The sequence below is a fragment of the Mustela erminea genome, chromosome 4, assembly GCF_009829155.1.
Source record: "Mustela erminea isolate mMusErm1 chromosome 4, mMusErm1.Pri, whole genome shotgun sequence".
Taxonomy (NCBI): Eukaryota; Metazoa; Chordata; class Mammalia; order Carnivora; family Mustelidae; genus Mustela; species Mustela erminea.
In genome coordinates, this window is record NC_045617.1 from 81,193,901 (window position 1) to 81,215,000 (window position 21,100).

General features: G+C 41.1%; 1 protein-coding gene across 4 annotated transcripts in view; it reads left to right on the top strand.

The window, feature by feature from the left end:
* Window positions 1-20,865, top strand: part of MCM9 (minichromosome maintenance 9 homologous recombination repair factor) — a 90,342-nt gene extending 69,477 nt beyond the window's left edge. For 3 of the 4 annotated variants that reach the window (XM_032339683.1, XM_032339686.1, XM_032339684.1), the window contains 5 exons: window positions 11,117-11,319; window positions 11,922-12,125; window positions 13,146-13,228; window positions 13,692-13,837; window positions 17,929-20,865. In XM_032339683.1, coding sequence (XP_032195574.1) covers window positions 11,117-11,319; window positions 11,922-12,125; window positions 13,146-13,228; window positions 13,692-13,837; window positions 17,929-19,405 — 2,113 coding nt within the window. In that variant the 3' untranslated portion in view covers window positions 19,406-20,865. The remainder of the gene's footprint in view (window positions 1-11,116; window positions 11,320-11,921; window positions 12,126-13,145; window positions 13,229-13,691; window positions 13,838-17,928) is intronic. The other variant, XM_032339685.1, reaches the window with a different exon arrangement.
* Window positions 20,866-21,100: the final 235 nt, after the last annotated feature.

Below are 21,100 nucleotides of genomic sequence, written 5' to 3' on the forward strand. Positions count from 1 at the left end.
CAGTGCAAGAATAGCACATACTGGTTTTGTTCTTGGGATGGCTGTCAAGTGTGCCTTCAGTGCACAGTGTGTACGTATCATCTGCTTGGTGATGGGAATAACAGAAACATTCTTAAGTTCTCCTGTAGTTCATGTTCATTTTTCTTTCTATCTTTCTTTTTTTTTTTTTTAAAGATTTTATTTATTTGAGAGAGAGTGAGAGAGAGAGAACACACGTGCATGCGAGACAGAGAGAGAGCATGGGCAGAGGGAGAGGGAGAAGCAGACTCCCCACAGAGCAGGGAGGCCAACGTGGGTGTCGATCCCAGGACCCTAGAATCACAACCTGAGCTGAAGGCATCTGCTTAACCGACTGAGCCACCCAGGCGCCCCTCATGTTCATTTTTCATGGCACCTAATGTGTGTGCCACTGTGCAGTTTATGAAAGAGTTTATGTCTGCCTCCCAACAGGAGCTCATCACATTTTTTGGCTAACAGTTTTCAGAATCTTCAGTTCATTCTCTCCTTAATTAGAAGCCTGTTAATCTTCCTGATGCAAAGTATACAGTTATTTGCCAAATTTAGAGCTCTTGAGAAAATGTCTCTAGAGACATGAAGCATATCAAGTTGTTAATTAGTTAGCAGATTAGAAGGGTTACCTGTGAAAAGGGAATACTTAATCATGTATTCTACCAAAGCAAAATAAAGATACTCTGAATTTTACCCTTAAAAGACCTTGCCTACTCCTCACTCCTCAGTTCAAAGACTTCTTCATTTAGCCAGCAGTACAAAAGCTAACACCATCCAGATGTACTGAGTCCTTTTTTCTGAGAACACTTCATGTTTTTCTTTAAGATGTTTGATACCTTATAACATCACATTTAGGAATTCTTAAATGCGTCTGTTTTTGCTTTCTTTTTCTCATGTTTCAAGTGACTAAAGTCTGATTACTTTGTGAAGGATTTTTTTTTATTATTAACATATAGTGTACTATTTGTTTCAGGGGTACAGGTCTGTGAATTATTAGTCTTACATAATTCACAGCACTCACCATAGCACATACCCTCCCCAATGTCCGTCACCCGGCCACCCCATCTCTCCCACCCTCCTGCACCAGCAACCCTCAGTTTGTGTCCTGAGATTAAGAGTCTCTTATGGTTTGTCTCCCTTTCTGGTTTCATCGTGTTTCATTTTTCCCTCCCTTCCCCTATGCTCCTCTGCCTTGGTTCTCAAGTTCCACATATGTGAAGGATTTTTTAAAATTTGAATTATAATATCCTTTAAGGATATTAGTATGAACCACTGAACCAGAGTATCTGGCTGACCTCCAAGGCTGCAGGAAATTTCTCAAGTGTTTGTTTGTTTGCTTGCTTGCTTGCTTGTTTTTAATGTGTCTCTTTGCACACACTGCACAGAGTTAGAATTCCAGGGCGGGGTGTCAGTAGACTCTTAAGTAATAGAGGATTCCTTTGCTATTTGCTAAGAACCATTATAGGGAAAAATCTGATATTGCAATTATATATTTGGTGCTACTAAATTATACTCACAAGGCTAGGTAGGAAATACAGTCTAAATTTTAAAAACAGCCATGTTGGCAATTTATTGTTTTGCTCAGTAAACGTATCTTGAGCACTGAGCAATGTCATGCTCTCTGCTAGCTACTCAAACCACAAAGACGAAAAGACAGAGCCTTTGTTCTCAAGATGCTCAGAACTTCGTAGCGAGACAGACAAGTAGGCGTTTATTTTACATGCGATTCTAACGGTCATAGAAGAGCCACAGCACCAGTCCCACTCAGCTGATCTTCAGTTTCCCAGGCCATGCCCAGCCTACGCATCAGACTCTCAGAGATGGGACCTGGGACTCTATTATTAAAACCCACCTTGGTTCTCATTGATGAGCCAGGCATAGGAACCCCTGCTCCCAGGTAAGATTGCTCTGCACTCCAGGCTACCTGGCTGCCTCTTCCTCTGGATCTTGGGAAGCTGCATCTCTGGTCGCCTCCACCTCACATCAGTCCCAGGTTCAGGCAGGGAGACAGGGAGAGGTGGGAACAAGTCCTCCCTGCCACCCCACTGAGAGGACTCTTGACTCCTAGGGGACTGAGGACGCTCTGAAGCAAGTCAAGCAGTGTCCCTTGGAGGCATCCAAGCATGCCACCAGGATGTGAAGATGTATATTCACATCATGTACTTCAAGAGTTTCTGTTCTTTCTAGATGCTCTGTATAAGCAGTACGTTGACTCCTGTCCTGGCCTGTGACCTTTTCGTTACCCTTCATTGAATCAATCTAGCTTGATCAACCTTATGAAAAAGAGGAGAGGGTGTGTATACCTAGCATTGAAGATTATCAAATATGTATCTAATTAATTGTGAGGATAGTCTTATTTTATATATTTTTGTGAGGATTCTCACCCTTCTAGAAATGTTGGATGATCTAGAAACATATGTGACTATTGCATTGCAGGCTGTTTTTTGGCCTAATTCTTTTGGCGAGGAGACCGCTCAAACATTGGAGTAGTTTTTGCCACAGCCAAAGGATCTGGTGCTCATTAGAGAGATTTGTCATTTATTCAGGGTAGGCACACCGCACTAGCAGACAGTGGCTTAGCGCAGTCTATGTTGTGTCTGGCTCATCTGTATGTGGGAGAGGACTTCTAGCCCACGAAGTCACTCAGGAGCCCTGGCTCCTTCTGTCCTAGAGCACGTTAGTCTTCAGGACTGGTCCTGAAGAATATTAGCATAATGTTCCCAAGGTTCATCCAAGTTGTTGCATGGACCTATAGTTTGTTCCTTTTCGTGGCCAAATAGTACTCCATTATATGACTAGACCACAGTTTGTTTATCCATTCATCAGTTGATGGAACTTTGGGCTGTTTCTACTTTTTGGCTATTATGAATATTACTAAGAAGATTCACATACAAGTTTTATGCGGATATATGTTTTCATTGCTCTTGGATATATAATAGGAGGGATTACCGGCTCATTTGAGAACCATATTTCACTTGTTAAGGAACCATCAAACAGTTTTCTAATGCCACAGTACCAGTTTACAGTCCCTTGAGCATTGCAAGAAGGTTCCCATTTCTCTACATCCTAGCCAACATTTGTTGTCTTTGCGATTATAACAATCCTAGTGTCTAAAGTAGTATCCCACCTGTGGTCTTGATTCGCGTTTCCCTAACGACTTATTTAATGAGCATCTTTTCACATGTTATTGGCCATTTGTGTAGTTTCATTGGAGAAATATCTATTCGAATCCTTTGCCCATTTTTGAACTGGATTATTTGTCCTTTTATTGTTGAGTTTTAGGAGATATTTGTATGTTCTGGATATAAGTCCTTTCACAGATATATGATATGCAAATAATTTCATTCTGTGGGTTTCTTTACTTCTTTGATAGCACCCTTTGAAGCACAAAGTTTTTAATTTTGGTGAAGTCCATTTTATCTGTTTTGCCTTCTTTTGCTTGTACTTCTGGTGCCCTTTCTGCCCCAGGTTGTTTTACAACTTGAAAGCAACAGAGGATTTCTTTAGAGGGGGGGTTGTGGTTTCTTGGGCAGCACACATCCCCTGGAAAGAAGCCTCTCATCTCTTTGCTTCCCACCAATTGGTTGTGCCAGGATCCAGAGTTCTTTTCTTCACAGATTCTCGAGCCTGGTTTGTCGGGTTTTTGTTTTCTTCTTATAAAAAACAACTACTTCCAGACCCCAGAGAGTAAGAGCAAGACTGAAAAGGCTTTGCCCCAGGAAATTTGCTCATTTGTACAAAATGATCCAGGGTAAGTAAGGGTGAAGCCTTCAGTTTTAGACGGCCTGAATATAGCCACCATTAGGATGAGTAAAAGAGGAATGTTCACAGCAATATTATGCACAATGGCCATGAGGTAGAAGCAACACGAGTGTCCACGGAGGGACAAATACATAAACAAAATGTGATACACACACACACACACAACACACACATGTGCACACATGAAATGCTATTCTGCTTTAAAAAGGAAGGAAATTCTATTTACTACAACAGGGATGAACCTTGACGACATAAGCATACTAAGGGAAATAAGTCAGCCCCAAAAGATAAATATGGAATGATTACACTTATATGAATTTCTAGAGTAGTCAAATTCATAGTGACAGAATGTAAAATGGTGATTTCCAGGGACTGGGAAGAGGGGGAAATGGGGAGTTGTGGTTTAATGGGTATAGAGTTTCAGTTCTGCAAGATGAAAATAGTTTTGAAAATTAGCTGTACAACAGTGTGAATATGAATATACTTAACACCACTGAACAGTACACTTAAAAATAAGTAGGGTGGTAAATTTCATGTTATGGATATTCTTTTACCACAATAAAAAACTGGAAGCTATTATGGACTGAATATTTGTGATTCCCCCAAATCCACATGCTGAAGCCGTAATTCCCAATGTGATAATCTTGAGTTGAGGCCTTAGGGAGGGTAGTGCCTCCATAGTGGGATTAATGTCCTTGAGAGAACCAGAGTTCTCTCTCTGTCTTTCTTCACACACACACACACACACACACACACACAGAAAGAGAGAGAGAGAGAGAGAGAACAAGGAAAGACCATGTGAGCACTGTGAGAAGGCAGCTGTTTACAAACCAGGAAGAGGGTTCTCACTAGGAACTGAATCTGCCAGCACTTTGACCTTGTACTTCCAGCTTCCAGAATGGTGAGAAATAAATGTCTGCTGTTGAAGCCTCCCAGTCAATGATATTTTGTTAAAGCAGCCCGAAGTAAGACCTTTGTCTAAAAAATTGAAGGCTTCACCCTTACTTACCCTGGGTCATTTTGTACAACTGAGCAAATTTCCTGGGCCTCTTGTTCAAAGCCTTTTCAGTCTTGCTCTTACTCTCTGGGGTCTGGAAGTAGTTGTTTTTTACAACCTTTTAACATGTCACTTTTCTGAGTTGTGCACTGTCTTTCATTACTGCTTGAGAACTGGTCAGTTCTTTCCTATGCTCATCTCTTTCATGCAGTATTTTGCCAAAGGAAGTTTTTCTTGCTTCATGTCACAGTCAGATGTGGGTTGAGGGTGGGACGCTCTGCTCCACACAGTCACTCGGGACCCAGGCTTCCTCCCTCAGGTGGTGAATACATAGCAGCCACTGTCACAAGTGAGAACTGAACTTAGGGGTCCCAGCATATCGACAGTGACTAAAGCCATGAATGGAGATGGGGATCACCCCTTAAAGGATGCACTGAGAATACTGGGAGACGATTGCAAAAACAAAAGCACTTCCCGGAGGGCCTGAAACAGTGAAAATAATTTATGTGACCTAACTTTGCAATGTCTAGAAAAGTTATTACTATGATTTTGGGAAAGTATAAACAAGTGGACTAAAAATAGAAAAATTATCATATGATTTCACTCACATGTAGAATTTGAGAAACAAAACAGAGGACCACAGGAGAAGGGAGGGAAAAATAAAACACGATGACATTAGAGAGGGAGACAAACCATAAGAGTCTCTTAATTTCAGGAAACAAACTGAGGGTTGCTGAAGGGGAAGAGTGTGGAAGGGATGGGGTAACTGGGTGATGGGCATTAAGGAGAGCGCGTGATGTAATAAACACTGGTGTTATATGCAACTGATGAATCACTAACCTCTAACTCTGAGACTAATTATACACTCTATGTTAATTAATTGAATTTTTAAAAAGGTAGATTTTTCCAGAAACTGAAATGTTTTCCTTCCTTGAACTAAATGTAGAAAAACATATATATTAGCATGATTATTTTATCGCTGTTGAAACCTGTAACTATAGAATGGCATTGAATTTTAGAAACACAGAACTAGGTAAAGCTTTATTTTTTTATTTTTTTTTAAAGATTTTATTTATTTATCAGAGAGAGAGAGGGGGAGAGAGCGAGCACAGGCAGACAGAATGGCAGGCAGAGGCAGAGGGAGAAGCAGGCTCCCCGCCGAGCAAGGAGCCCGACGCGGGACTCGATCCCAGGACGCTGGGATCATGACCTGAGCCGAAGGCAGCTGCTTAACCAACTGAGCCACCCAGGCGTCCCAAAGCTTTATTTTTTATTTGCCATTATTTAGTGGATGTTTATAAGCATTTAATATGAGACAGGCAGGTGAGGAGAACAGTAAGTCACAGTCCCTCAAGGAGGATCGAATCCAATAAGAAGAAGATAAGGCAAGTCAGTGACTACCTAAAGCATCAGGTGGGGTTATCTACAACCACAGGAACTGTTCTAGATGGTCCACCACTGGGGGGTAGGGGGCAGGGGGACAGTCTGCTGGTAAAGAGCACTGGTTGTGGAGCTAGCCGGTCTGGGTTTGAATGGCAGCTCTGCCTCTCTCTATCACCTGTCAGGGAGTTACTAATATCTTTTAACTTCTACGTTCCATATTACCAAGCCAGTGATATGTTATCTACCTTTCAGGTGATTGTGCATCTTAGGGAGAGAGTGTTCATACATAAAGCCTAGCACAGTGCTTGCCATTACAGATAAGGTAATTACCTTTATTATTGTTATCAGAGAAGGCAGAGGTCCTACGGGTTGGAAAAATGACTGTCACCTTACCCTAATTCATGAGTTCATTCAGTAGTTACTCAGGGAGCCACCACTATACACAAAGTACTTAGGATTCGACTGTGTATGGGTATCTGCATCTCCTAAAGCCCCATCCAGTGTTTAATGCAGTACTGTTTGTTTGTGTCATAGACCTGTAGCCATCAGGCACGGACACCACCTTCCCCTCTTTCAGGTGACGGCTCCTCTGTTTTTCATTGCTCCCATTTCCACGAACTGCTCCTCAGGAAGCCCTTTCCTTCACATAAAATTGTCCTTACCCCCCTTCCTTAAGCTTATTTCATTTTGTCCTGATTAGGAATAATTCACCACCTTCTTTTTGTGTGTGTTTGTTCATATTCCTTCTCACATCATGGATATCTTTAAGATAATATACCTCATTGATACCGAGGAGCCTCCACAGAAGTATTTTTCTGATGCTAATGCTGACGGGGATGCCATCATCCGCTGCTTGGCAGGCGCTGTGCGGTGCCTCCCCATCCTCCAGCAGTTCTGTTGTAAACTGACTGAAGGCAGGGACCAGTGTACACCTTCCTGAATTCTCAGTCCCGTCCTCTGCACACAGGAAATGGCTTAAAATCTATTCATTGGTCAGAGAGAGGAAGAGCAATCAAGTTTACCTCACAATGAAAATAATTTTTTAAATTCTTTTCTGTTGTATTTTGTCTCATTGCCAGTATTCCAGCAATATTCCTTTCTATGATAAAGGCAAACAGCCTCACTTGAGAGTGGATAAAATGTGTTTTGCGGGATTAGTTAGGAACAATTTACTACATTCTTTTCGGCAAACTGGATTCCAAGTTCTAAACAACTGCCTTTACAAAGCCATTTTGGCACGTAAATTGTAAGATGCTGACTGTCTGTGCAGAATTTTCCCCTTTCAGTAACTTTTTTAAAAGGGGATTTGGTTTTAAAGGGGGATTTAGTGCCTTGTTTGTCATTCTTTGATGAGTGTTGTCTTGTGCCATTTACCACAAATAAAGATTCTCATACTTTTTCAGTCTCAGGGCATGGGCTGATCGCTAAAGCCAACTGGAAATAGATCAGACATTAGCAAATGTAGCACATGTTTGCTGATGTCACTGGTCTGTGACTGCTGAGAGGCAGACATGCCACTATAACTAAAAACGGCCATTGAGTGGAGAGCATTCAGATTTACAGAGAGAAAAGTCTCTACGTTTGTTATTTTAATGAAGATGCCATGGTATTTTGGGGACTTGGCCATCATTAATAAGCTTAAGAATAGTATCTAAGTTATGGCATAGCCGTACCCTTGGCGCCCCTTCTCTGTTCAGGACTTGTGTACCCCTTCCCCTACCATTGCCTCATCTCCTCCATAGGTCCTGGCCATCTAACTTGCCCACGGTGCCCAGACCTCCTCAGCCTGCCCTTCACTGTTTCTCCTCAGAAACGTGATGTTTTTCTTATGTCTGTTGGCTGTCTGTATGTCTTCTTTGGAAAAATAACTATTCAAGTCTTCTGCCCATTTTTTAATTGGATTGTTTGGTTTTTCTGGTGCTGAGTTGTGTAAGCTCTTTATATACTTTGGATATTAACCCCCCTCTAGATTTATCATTTACAAATATCTTCTCCCATTCAGTAAATTGTCTTTTGTTTCCTTGTGGTTTCCTTTGCTGTGAAGAAGCTTTTTATTTTTATGTATTCCCAATAGTTTATTTTTGCTTTCATTTCCCTTGTCTTAGGAGACATATCTAGAAAAATGTTGCTATATGGGGCACCTGGGTGGCGCAATCAGTTAAGCGTCTGACTCCGTTTCAGCTCAGGTCATGATCTCAGGGTCCTGAGATTAAGCCCCACTTCAGGGGCTCAGTGTGGACTCCGCTTGTCCCTCTCTCTCCCCCTCTGCCCCTCCTCCCTGCTTGTGCAAGCAGACACACACACACACTCTCTCTCTCTCTCTCTTTCAAATAAATAAATAAATAAATAAATAAATAAATAAATAAAATCTATTGGAAGAAAGAGGAAGGAAGGGAGGGAGGGACAGAGGGAGGAAGGAGAGAGAGAATAAAAAGTAAAGAAAAGAAAAAAAGAAGAGTTGCTATGGTTGATGTCAGAGAAATTGCTGCTTATGTTCTCCTCTAGGATTTTTATGGCTTCAGGTTTAATGCTTAGGTCTTTAATCCATTTCATTTTTGTTCATGGTATTAGAAAGTCCAGTTTCAGTCTTCTACATGTAGCTGTCCAATTTTAACAGAACCATTTATTGAAAAAAACTGTCTTTTTTCCATTGTATATTCTTGCCTCTTTTCTCATAGATGAACTGACCGTGTAATCATGAATTTGTTTCTGGAGTCTCTGTTCTGTTCCATCGATCTATGTTTCTGTTTTTTTGTGCTAGTACATTATTGTTTCAGTTACTACAGCTTTGTAATATATCTTGAGATCTAGAATTGTGATACCTCCATCTTTGTTCTTTCTCGGGATTGTTTGGACTATTTGGGGTCTTCTGTGATTCGATACAATTTTTTTTATTATTCTGTTTTGTGAAAAACAATGTTGGTATTTTGTTAGGGATTCCACTGAACGTGTAGATTACTTTGGGTGGTGTGGACGTTTTAACAGTTTTTGTTCTTCCAACCCATGAGCCTAGAAAATCTTCCCATTTGTTTGTGTTGCCTTCAGTTTCTTTCATCAGTGTTTTATAGTTTTCAGAGTATAGGTCATTCACCTCTTGGGTTAAGCTTCTTCCCTGGTATTTTATTCTTTTTGGTGCAGCTGTAAATGGTGTAGTTTTTAAATTTCTCTTTCTGCAGTTTCATTGTTAGTGTATGGAAAAGCTATAAATTTCTTGGTAATAATTTTGTATCTTACCATTTTACTAAATTTGTTTATTCTTGTACTTTACTGGTGGATTGTTTACGATTTTTCTGGACCTGAATAGACATTTTTCCAAAAATGACATATAGATGGCCAACAGACACATAAAAAGATGCTCAGTGTCGCTAATCATCAGGGAAATGCAAATCAAAACTATCATGAGATATCACCTGTTAGAATGGCTAAAATCAAAAAGATAAGAAACAACAAATGTTAGTGAGGATGTGGAGAAAAAGGAACCCTCATGTACTGTTGGTGGCCTTTGGTATAGCCTTTGCGGAAGACAGTATGGAGGTTCCTCAAAAAATTAAAAATAGGAATACCATATGGTCCAGTAATTCCACTGTTGGAAAACAAAAACATTAACTCAAAAAGATACATGCACTCTTATGTTTATTGAAGCATTATTTACAACAGCCAAGACATGGAAGCAAACTAAGTGTCCGTCAGTAGACAAATGTATAAGGAAAATGTGATGTGTATGTATGTACACACATGCATGCATGCACACACACAAATATTACACAGCCATTAAAAAGGATGAGATCTGGTCATTTGAGACAACATGGGTGGACCTAGAGGATATTATGCTGAGTGAAATAAGTCAGACTGAGAAAGACAAATACCATATATGATTCCACTCACAAATGAAATCTTAGAAAAAAAAAAAAAGCAGAATCAGAACTATAACTACAAAGAACAAACTGATGATGGTTGCCAAAGGGAAGGGGCATGGAGTTTGGGCAAAACAGGCAAAAGGAAGAGGGAATTCGTTCATTTTTGTATTGAGTTAAGTCATGGGAATAAAAAGCAGAACGTAAGGAATATAGTCAGTGATATTGTAGTAGCGATGTAATGGGACAGATAACAGCTACACTTGTGGTGAACATAGCATAATGTATAAACTTGTCAAATCACTTAACTAATGTGTTAGTGTGTCAGTTATATGCAGAACAAACGAAAGACATGATGCTAATCAATCCTTATTTTTCCTGATTCCCTTCCCCCTCTGCCCGTCTTTTACTTCCTTTGTTTCTCTCCCTCCCTCTCTCTCTCTGACTCTTGTTTCTTTCACTTCTAGAAAAATCAAAAGAAGCGAACACATAGGAAGTTTTGCTGCATCCACTATCCATTCTCCAAAGTCCCCCTTACCCCTGCCCCTCACCTTCAGTCTCACAAGCATGTGTGTGTGGTATGTCTGCATGCATATTTATGTGTAGGTGTGTGGATATACATACACACCTGTCTACCCCCACTTCAAGTCCAGATGTTATGAAGCTACTTGATAATGTTTCTCTAATCATCTTTTCCATCCACACAAATGAGTATACATTATCTTTACTTCCCCTGGGAACTTTATCCTTCTAGAACGTACCACAGTCTTCCCTCTCTTACCATTGTGGCTTGTAGTTTGCAAGCTCCTTAAGAGCAGTATTCATATTTAGTTAGTTTTGTATACCTCTTAGCACCCAGCAGAGGGGTCTGCTCATAGGAGGGGCATAAGAAGTGTTTAATCAGTAGTAACTTCTCTTCAGGATAGGCTAATGTAAGTGTACTTCCTTCAGCCCTGTTGTTTTTGATACATCCTTGTATCATTCCCCATCCTCTTACACACAAGTCTCTAGATTTTCAGGGTACAAGAGTAGCCCCTTTCTATTAACAAGTTTAATTTTGCTTTTTATTTGAATCTCAACAGTCAGTGAATTGTACCCTTTCTTTGAATAGCCTCGTGTGCAAGCTGAACACAAGGACCACCATCCTGGCAGCAACTAACCCCAAAGGCCAGTATGACACCCACGAGTCCGTGTCTGTGAACATCGCCCTTGGCAGCCCCCTCTTAAGTCGATTTGATCTGATCCTGGTTCTGCTCGATACCAAGAATGAAGACTGGGATCGTATAATTTCTTCCTTTATCTTAGAAAACAAAGGTACGTGAAGATGAATCATTCAAGTTGTGCAAGTAGACATAAGCACATGAAATTGTCTTTGAAGAAAATGAAATAAATACCCAAGGTACCCTACCTAAGCAGCATTAGAGCAGTGCTCGCATAGAAGGCAGTCAGAGGAGCCATTTAGTGTGGCCAGAATAATGAGTAGAAGGACTAGGGCCTACCGATGATATTACAGTCAGTACATGTGTTCTCCGTGATGAAAGGAGGCAACCTTATGATATATAATTATCACTCATCTCTTGCATGCGAAGAAAAGTGGACTGAATTATGAAACAGAAATCTCTAAATGTAAGTTTCTCTTTAATTAGGTTTACTCAAATACTATGTATTACTATAGGATGTACCAGAATTATTGTGGATAATTTTAGCCCCTGTAGGAAGTTTACCTTTATTGAGCTTAGATCCTAAGGCTACTTATTCTTGAACTCTGTGCTATGCAGAGTCAGATATAGGTTTTAGTGGCCACAGACTTAAAGGTTATCTTTTTAAAAAATGAGTGTAAGAACTTTATCAAAACCCTTAAAGCAAGATGTTTACCTGTTCCTAGAAATCACTGACCTAGCACCTGATACATACAGGTTACCCAAGCAAATCAGAGAAGCTCTGGAGCATGGAAAAGATGAAGACCTACTTCTGCCTGATTCGGAATCTCCAGCCCACGCTGTCTGATGAGGGTAATCAGGTCCTTCTCCGGTACTACCAGATGCAGCGGCAGAGTGATTCCCGGAACGCTGCCCGGACCACCATCCGTCTGTTGGAAAGCTTGATCCGATTAGCAGAAGGTTTATTTCATTCAACAAATAATACTTCTGTTGGGTGCCCAATATGTGCAAGGCATGGAGCTTGGCACCATGAATTCAAAGATGAATAAGAAGAATCCTAAGGTGCTCATAGTCACTTAGAGAGTAAAGGCTCTGAGCTATGAAACTGTTCTTCTGGGGACAGATTATGGGTATCGAGTAGAATGTAGCATCATTAAGAAAGCGGTATCTTAGAGACATGATTAATTTAGAACGTCTTATTTACTAATGTTTGTTTCTCAGTGACAGTCTATTAGCATTTGGGATCGAACACTTTCTTATTTGGAGTTGTTTCCTGTGGTTTCTCTGTTTTTTTTTCTCACTAATTGCCATTCACACCCCACCACTAACATAAGAAACTAGCCCATCCCAAAGGCCTGAGACTTCGTGCATTCATACAAGGAACCTGCATCTCAAGACTTTTTTCCTAACAGTGACTTTTATTCATAGCTCTTGTTAAATTAATTCTTAAAAAAAATTCCACATGAACTGATGTATCATGTGATGACAGAATGCTTAATAAAAAGTTCTGTAAAACCAGTGCACTTTACATTGTCAAGGATTTATAGCTAATATTAAGACAAGAAGTACCCCAAATGCAGGCTGGTGAGTTTGGTAGTTTTGAAAAACCCACAGATAAAAAGAAGTGTCAGAGAAGAGAAACAAGTTTTATACTATATATTTCTATAAAAGACAAGCAGATAAGGATTAAAAGTTATTGAATATTAGAGATATGCTCCTAGAACTCCTTTCCTTTTGGAGCCCAGAGTACTTTTTCATATAAATACCCAGAATTGCCATGAGCTGTGCAAGATTAGGCCCATTATTAGAGAAACAACTTCAAAGCTAGTTGAAATTAGACCTTTGTGCTTGTTTTAGTAAAATGAATTTGTGATTAGTAGTGCATTCATTAAATATAATTTTTAAGTGCCTCAGATAAAGTATTGCATATATCACCTCAAATACTCTCTAAAAACATTTCTGTCTTCCTGATTTTCTTAGCTCACGCTCGCCTGATGTTTCGTGATGCTGTGACTCTGGAAGACGCCGTGACAGCTGTGTCAGTGATGGAATCTTCAATGCAGGTGAGGGCATTTTGCACCTAATATTTGAACCCTAATTATAATCACGTTAAAAAAGACAAGACAATTTAGAGCATATCAGAAGTTATAAAAATGATCATATTCTGGATATAGAGCCAAAGGAACTAGATCCAAAGGAAACCATTTAAAAGAAGGGGAAAAACTTGTGGAAATACCCTTTGCATCAGTAGCATTGCTTTGGCCTACTGGGTGCAGTAGTGGGTCTCTCTCCTTTTTTCCCTCAGCACATCTGAGGGATGCTCATGGTCCCACTAGAGGCAGTGTGCTTCCTGGGGCAACACTGGCTGCCAGGAATGGGGGCAGAGAACTGCTGAAATTTGGAAAAGGCCCGCAGGTGATTGTGATATCCAAGATGGGGGTGGAGAAAGCTGATCTGGGAGCTGTGGTCTCTAGTGGGTGTTTTCTGGTGACTCCCCTGCTATTTCCCATTTTCTTACCCCTTCAGGGAGGTGCACTGTTAGGAGGTGTGAATGCACTCCACACTGCCTTTCCTGAAAACCCTCTGAAGCAGTACCAGAGGCAGTGTGAGCTTATTCTGGAAAAGCTGGAGCTACACAACCTCTTGAGTGAAGAGCTGAGAAGACTTGAAAGGTGAGAAAAGAAGTCCAAGCAAAACTTACAATGGAAGATCTTTGTTTGACATTTAGTGAAATGAAAGAAGTGGAAATTAAGTGGAAAGTCTTATCTGTACTATTTGAAGGGGATTGGCTCAGTTACCTGTTTCTATGTAATCAATGACGGGAAAGCTCAGGGGCTTAAAAAACACACAAAAAACACCCCCACCACCATTTTAGTGCTCACTATTCTGAGTCAGAAATTCAGGGGGGCTCAGTCAGAATGCTTCTCTCCGCTGCACGTGGTGTTGGCTGGCAGCACACCTGTGTTTAGCTGGGAGCTCAGGTGGGACTGGAACATCCAGAAAGGCTTGCCTCACATGTGTGGTGCCTTAGCAGGGATGGCTGGCTGCTCTATACTAGAGGGCAGCAGCTTAAGGCTCCAACAGAACAAAAATCGAAGCTGCCAGGCCTCTTATGAGCTGGGCCAGAAGTGGTACAACATCATTTCTGTCACATTTTGAAGGTCAGAGCAAGTCACAAGATCAGGCTCCGTGCAAGGTAGGGGGAAATAGATACCACCTCTTGATGGGAGTGACATAGACATACAAGAATGGGGGAACTGATGGCTGCCCTCTTTGGAGCCTTCCATAGCTACATTTCCTTGGCTTGCTGGTTTGGTGAGTCTCTTAGAGAACACTGAGTGGTTCTTTACTATATATAGCAAACTATATATTAATTTACTGAATTTTTACCACTGGTTCCCAATTACATGAGAAGCACCAAGGTTGGCTAGTCACAGTTTACACTCAAGACACACAGTTTCCATGGAATCAAGAAATCTTGTTAAGTGGGCTTCATTCTGTTTATTGCGACTGCTTCTTCTGTTTTTCTTTGGCAAACTAGAAGTAGAGCAGTGCTATTGAGAGAGGTTGCTGGGAACGCTGTTGAGAAAGAAGTTGGACTCCAGGAAGGTGCTCTATCTCAGGCCAGACCCAGACCCAGACACAAAATATTTTAATAATTTGGCTTTATCATTTTTTCTTGCCAAGAGAGGACATGTACAGGGGAGTTTACATAAAGAATCTTAGTGTTTATTAGTATTTAAATTTTATTCTTAATGTTTTTAGAGTTTCTTCCAAGCATAATAAGTATTTGATCTTTATATAAACCTGGTGAAAGAAAAATCACAGAAGACTCAGGCCCAGACTGCTCTTAGGCCAGCTGTAGCTAGCATGTGGGGCAAGTTAGGGAAGTAGAAATAACTAGTACTGACTTTGACCTGGGAAGGGCCCTCCTGGTTCATTAGCAACAGCTCTGACCCTCCCTTCAGCATCATGATTTTCCTTCCCTCCATGCTCAAAGTCATGACTTTTAAAATTCTCCATATTTAACAGACTAAAAAAAAAAAAATCCCCAGTGAGAATGATATATTTTGTTGAAGAGGAAAATTGGTCTCTCATCTCACAGGGTGACAAAAGTAATGCTTCGAAACTCTGCTTTTTACATTACCTAAAGAATTTTTGCCCCCACTTTAGTGTTTGGATGCTCCTGGCTTATATGAGCTCCTAAAAAGCTAGACTTGGAGTGTATACCTGTGAAACACAAGTGAGCAGCAACTGGGATATCCTTTTGGGTATCTTCATGGTCAGTGCAAGTGGCTCAGTAACTGCCCTGAGGCGGCACTTGGCCTTGACCTCAAATCTAGGGGCTGGTGAATGTTGACATGTGGAAGCAGAGCAGATGCTGAAGGAGAATGTGGGGACTGCAGTGGGATTGTTGACGCAATCAGTAGAACCCTGAGAATTCTTTTCCTGAATTTTCTCCTTTCCCTCACTGCCTTCATGCATTAGCACTCTGTGTCAGACTCCAGCACAGCCTTCCTGGGGCAGTGTGGGGACTGGCTGTATGTTGCTAATACCCAAGCGCCAGCCTGCAGTCATCTTGCCCTTTACAAAAACTCAACCCCCTTTTCTTTTGGTCTTCTGGCTTTTGAATGATCCAGAGCATGGTATTGAGATGAAAGCGATCCCTTCGGTTCTTTCATGGTTTGATGTAGGGGATCCTTTTCAGCCTGTCCTGGGCCCGGCTTGGCTTTTGGAGAGGCTGCTCATTTTGACTGACCAGAAACTGGTCATGCAGACCGCCAAAAGCTGTCCTGTGCTGGATTCAGGAAGGAAAGGATTATGAAGCTCAGAATTGGTGTTCTGGGATAGAAAAATCACAGCTGGACTTACCAAATTCAACATGACCCACCTGAAGGGAAAGATAAAGAAAAAAGAATAGGTAATGATCTGGGGGAAAAAAAAATAAAATAAAAGGATTCTACCTTAAAATATTCTTTTCTTCTGGTATAGACATCTTTGAAATGCAGGGTCATGTTCAGGGCGTTGATCCTCAAAGCTATAAACCCAGGTGCCCAGCAAATGTAAATGAACAGCCTCCAAGACACAGCTAAAGCCAATCTTACCATGTGAGAAAAGCTCAAGTAGCAGATGGGTTTATCCCCGCAGGAAAGAGTTCTCTATCCCTTAAGGGGGGTCATATATGAGTAATACAACTCTTTGTATTTTTATTACACTTTTCTTCTGGAAAATGCTTGCAAGTGACAGCCATCCTCAAATGGTGGCCATTGTAACCACCTGAAAACAGAATGCAAAGAAGCTGTGTTTTAGGAAGGTAGAGTAAAACTGCCGGCATTTTATGTCAGGGAGAATTTAATTCCCAAAGTCAGAATTAGACTAAATTGGGACAGCTTAATTATTCTACCCGTTTAAAATTCCCTATCTTCTAGAACATTTTTATGGAGCTTTAACAATTACAAATATCCCTGACCTCAGTTTGATGTATATTAGATAGTAGTAATTTTGAAAGCTATTTCTTTTTTGTATGGTTATGACTCCAATGAATATGGATTTTGTACTGATGTGTCCAAATCTACGTAAGTGAATATAACCCAGTATTTTTACAATAATTTTGAGGGGTTTTTTCCCTGATCATAAGAGGTAATACATGTTCTCTGTAGTGTACTTTGGAAAGTAACAGTAATAGATTAGGAAAGCAAAAATCACATATAATCTTATTTCCCAGAGAGGCCTACCATTAACATTTTAATGTATTTAAATATATTTAAATTTAAAATTCATTTAAATTTAATGTCTTTTCTCCTTCGCCTTTTCTATGATTACACATGATTTTTAGAATAATTTACTCATCTTCTCTTTGGTTTAATTCCTTTTTGAATGGAAAAGGAACACGTGGAAGCAGGGTCATGTTGCCCCTTACACTGAGAAGCTATTTCTAAGTTGTTAGGAAGGGCTTTCTGAAGAAAAATAATATTTCTTTTTTCCTTTTGAGAAACTACCGTGTCTGTTACAAATTGGCCCTCTCGCATTATTTCAGTTTCTAACATGCCCACAATTAAAAATGATTGTCACTGATCAGATCATTCCAGGAGGTCAGTATGTTTCACCTCTCTGTCAGCTTGATAGAGAGTAGGCTGCCCAGAGCTCATGTTGAAGTGTGAGCTGAGTTTTGCAGGAAAGAAGTCCCAGCTGCCTGGAGGCTGTGTGCCATGAATGTGATGCCCCCAGGGCAGCGTGAGCCACAGTGCAGGGGAAGCGTGGTCTCTGTGCCCCAGGAAGGTGACTTTCAGGTGTACCAACATTCAGTACTCAGGTAGAGACATACGAGGAGATCATAATTTCTGCTCTTCCTCATTGTTTCTCATTTGCAAACTGGCTATAAAACAACTACTTGCTCAGCACTCGGCTGCGGAGCAGATAGTGACAAGCTTGTCTTGCGGCAGAACGTTCAACAGGAGAGATTAGAATGAGCATTTTATACTGACCTTCAGACAGACTTGTAGGGAGAGCTTAAAAAGTAGACAAACCTGCTACTCCATTTCCTTTATTTAACTTTTTAAAATGATTATCAGAACCACTTAAATTCTGTACTGATGAGAAAGGATAATTTCCTCCTGCTGCTCTAAGAGACTGTATTTGGCATGAACTTGGAATTATGTTGGACTCAAGCCCTTTACATGGCATCTCAGAGACTCAAGAAATGGAAAGGTTAGTGCAAATTCTCTTCTTTTCAATACATGTTCCTTATTTATCTCTGCTACAGATTACAGAATCAGAATGTGCACCAATCCCAGCCACAGGCAGTGGAGGCAGAGACTAACCCAGGATCCTCAAAAAATGACCCAGGAGAAGCAGCAAAGTCCAGAATCTGGTCAGCACAGCAGGAAGTGAACTGGAGCTTGCTGACCTCCTCTCCTGGACCCAGTCCCAAGGGAAGCCCACTTTCCGACCCCCTATCCCATGGGGGGCCTAGCAGACCAGCAAAGAGAAAACATTCTGCTGAGCACAAAAATAGCAAAGATGACAGTTTGGACTGGTTTGACTCCATAGCAACTCATCAGCTTGAACCTCAAAATACTGCGCCGGTATCTCCCAAAACAAATGGTGGGAAAATGGCTTTGCAGACCTTCAAGAACAAAGCTCAGGGTAAGGAGAAGGGTGTGCCAGGCCAAAGGAGCAAAATGGAAACTGGACAGCTTCCAGCACCAGGAGAGACAGAAGCTTCACGGAGGCCAGACCACGTAGACCACGTTGAAGGGAAAGAGGCAAAAAAGGCAGCAGTCGTTCCAGAGGCAGCAGGGTCTGCTGGCGAGCCGGACTCAGTACTGACTCATCATGTCTCCAGGAAGCTGCACCAGCTGCGCAAGGCCAGTGCCCAGGAGTTGTGCAGGAACTCCGCCACGGTGCCTGTACAGCCCGTAGGCCCTTCTCTTCCTCGGTCCAGTTCTTTGTGTGGCCCCAAAGGAGCACTGGAAACTCCCAAAAGAAAGAGACAGAAATCCCTTGCTCAAATGGAAGAGCCTGAGCTTGGAAGTGCTGAGAGTCCAGGCCCCCCACTGGCCAAACTGGCGAAATTTACTTTCAAACGGAAGTCAAAACTGACCCACTCCCCTGAGGACCACAGCTCTATGTCTCCTGGCACAACTAAAGGAGCAGTTCCAAGTCCTAGAGTTCTCCGGAGAGTGAGCAGAGAAGCAGTTGTGCCTGGAAAGGGTCCACAAAAGTTGGCCTCTACCTCAGGAAGCAGAAACTCAGATCAGCAACAGGATCAGGCAATGGATGTGTCACAGCAGGCACTGGAGGAAGACAGTCCAAGAGAGAAAAGCAAACGTGGCCCTGAAGGAAGAGTTACCCAGCCTGAATTTGAGCTTGGGAACCAGACTGGGCGTTCTCCTCCTACTTGCCAAAGAGACAGAAAGGAAGAGGTCTCGCGCAATATTAAAAGCAGCAAGGTTCACGCTTGCACATTAGCCAAACTGGCACACTTCTCCTTTACTTCCCCCTCCGAATCCAAGTCAGAACCCCCTCCTCCTCCCGAAAGTGAGAACGAGGGGGCGAGAGGCACCAGCCCTCGTCCTGGGGCCGCAGCTACCGTGCTTGGCAGGAAAAGGAAAACTTTTCAGCTGGAGGGGTCCAGTGAGAGATTGTTTTTTTCCAAAAAATCTCTCTTTACTTTATCGGAACTAGATGATGAAGCACTGGATTTTGATTGGAATGAAGAAATAAGAAGAAAGCCATAATCATGAAAAGCTTTCTGGTCAAATTTCAGCCTCCCCAACTCCACACAGCACCTTCGGGGTATGGACATGTGTTTATATATGTACAGAACGATTGGCCCTATCAAGAGTACCATTCCGAATACCAGCTCCCCCAACAGGTTTTATAATTTCAGGCTTATCTTCATGACTTGCAAAGTTGTATAATCAACGTTGGGCAGTGTGATACCAGCACTGGAATTAATCGACATTGTGCTTAACTTTGCAGATGGAGTACTTGTATTCCCAAAAATGTTTCTGTTTGTTTTGATTTGGTTTTTTTGTTGGTTTTGTTCTCTCTCTCTGTCTCTCTCTTTTTTTTTCTTTAATTGGGACTAGGATCTTCCTAAAATTGTTTCTCCCATTCACTCAAGAACAAATGCCAGGAAGGTAGCCCTCAGGAAGCTAATAGGTTAGATGAACTCTTTTCTGTTTTTTTTTGTTTGTTTCATAATTTATTCTTCACCCAAGATAGGCAAAGTGTGGTGAATATTTATTAGGATTTACCAAAACCATGTGATTTTTGTAATATTATTTCTGTGTCTTTTCTCATGTGTCAGATTAGATGGGGCTAATGCTTTTCCTTCTTTGAGAGGCATCCTTACAATTCCATGGTATTCCTGAAGATCTGGCAGCTGGTCAAACTGTAACTTTGTGAAGTACTTACCTTTTGAATTTTCCCAAGCTAACATTTTGTGCTTCAGATTCTTTGTTTCATTGGGGGGCCTACCCTCAGCAAAACCTAAATCCTGTAGTTAGAAGGAGAATGTTCAGTAATCTCAATCACATGTCATGGCATCTACTCATGTGGTTAGTAGGGAAATGTGATTCCTACTAAGTTACGATTCATTTGTCCTTCAAAACCAAGCAAGTGATGACTGGTAGAAATAGACATCTCAAGCTTTGTCTTTCTTAAGTCCTTTTAAAATCACTTCTCCCTTTGGATTCTAGCAGGGGCTTTTAGGGTTTGATGGTTATAGACTTTCTCTTCTGAATTATGAATTTTTAAAATAATAATTAATGGAGGCTTTCATTGTCTGAGGCACATTTAGATGTGAAGAATACCCAAAACTGTATATACTTTGTTTAAAGATTGCTTCATTAAATTCATACCAAGAAAATAAGGAACCCCAAATTTTCTTGAGTATTTACATGTTAATTGCAAAATTGACTAATTAAATTTTAAATTGTGAGTACAAATTTAGTATGGTTGAATCATTTGAAATAACACCTTAAATAGCTGGTAAAAGACATCTATAAGCGGTGATTATAAAATGTATTATTGCACATTCACTTCAACCTATTCTAAAACATTAAGACCATGGTTTGGGTAATTTCTTATTATTTCCGTGCTTAATAACTTCCTTGTGTAATATGATTCTTAATGTGATCTATTCCCAGTGTCTCAGTACTTGCCTGCATTTCAGTGGTCTGACCAGAAATGAGGGAAAAAGAGAGGATCTGGGTTACTGACCAGGTGAATCTTGGCCTGAATGTGTAATGGACTGGGGTGATTGAGTCGTGAGTCACCATGCAGAGCTGTATCTCGTGTGTGTGTGTGTGTGTGTGTGTGTGTGTGTGTGTGTGTGGTAAACTATTAATTCCTCTTCTTGTAAGTGTTTATCTTTGAAACTTGCTGTGGTTTGCAGCTATGATGCATTAAACTTTGCATGGCTTGTA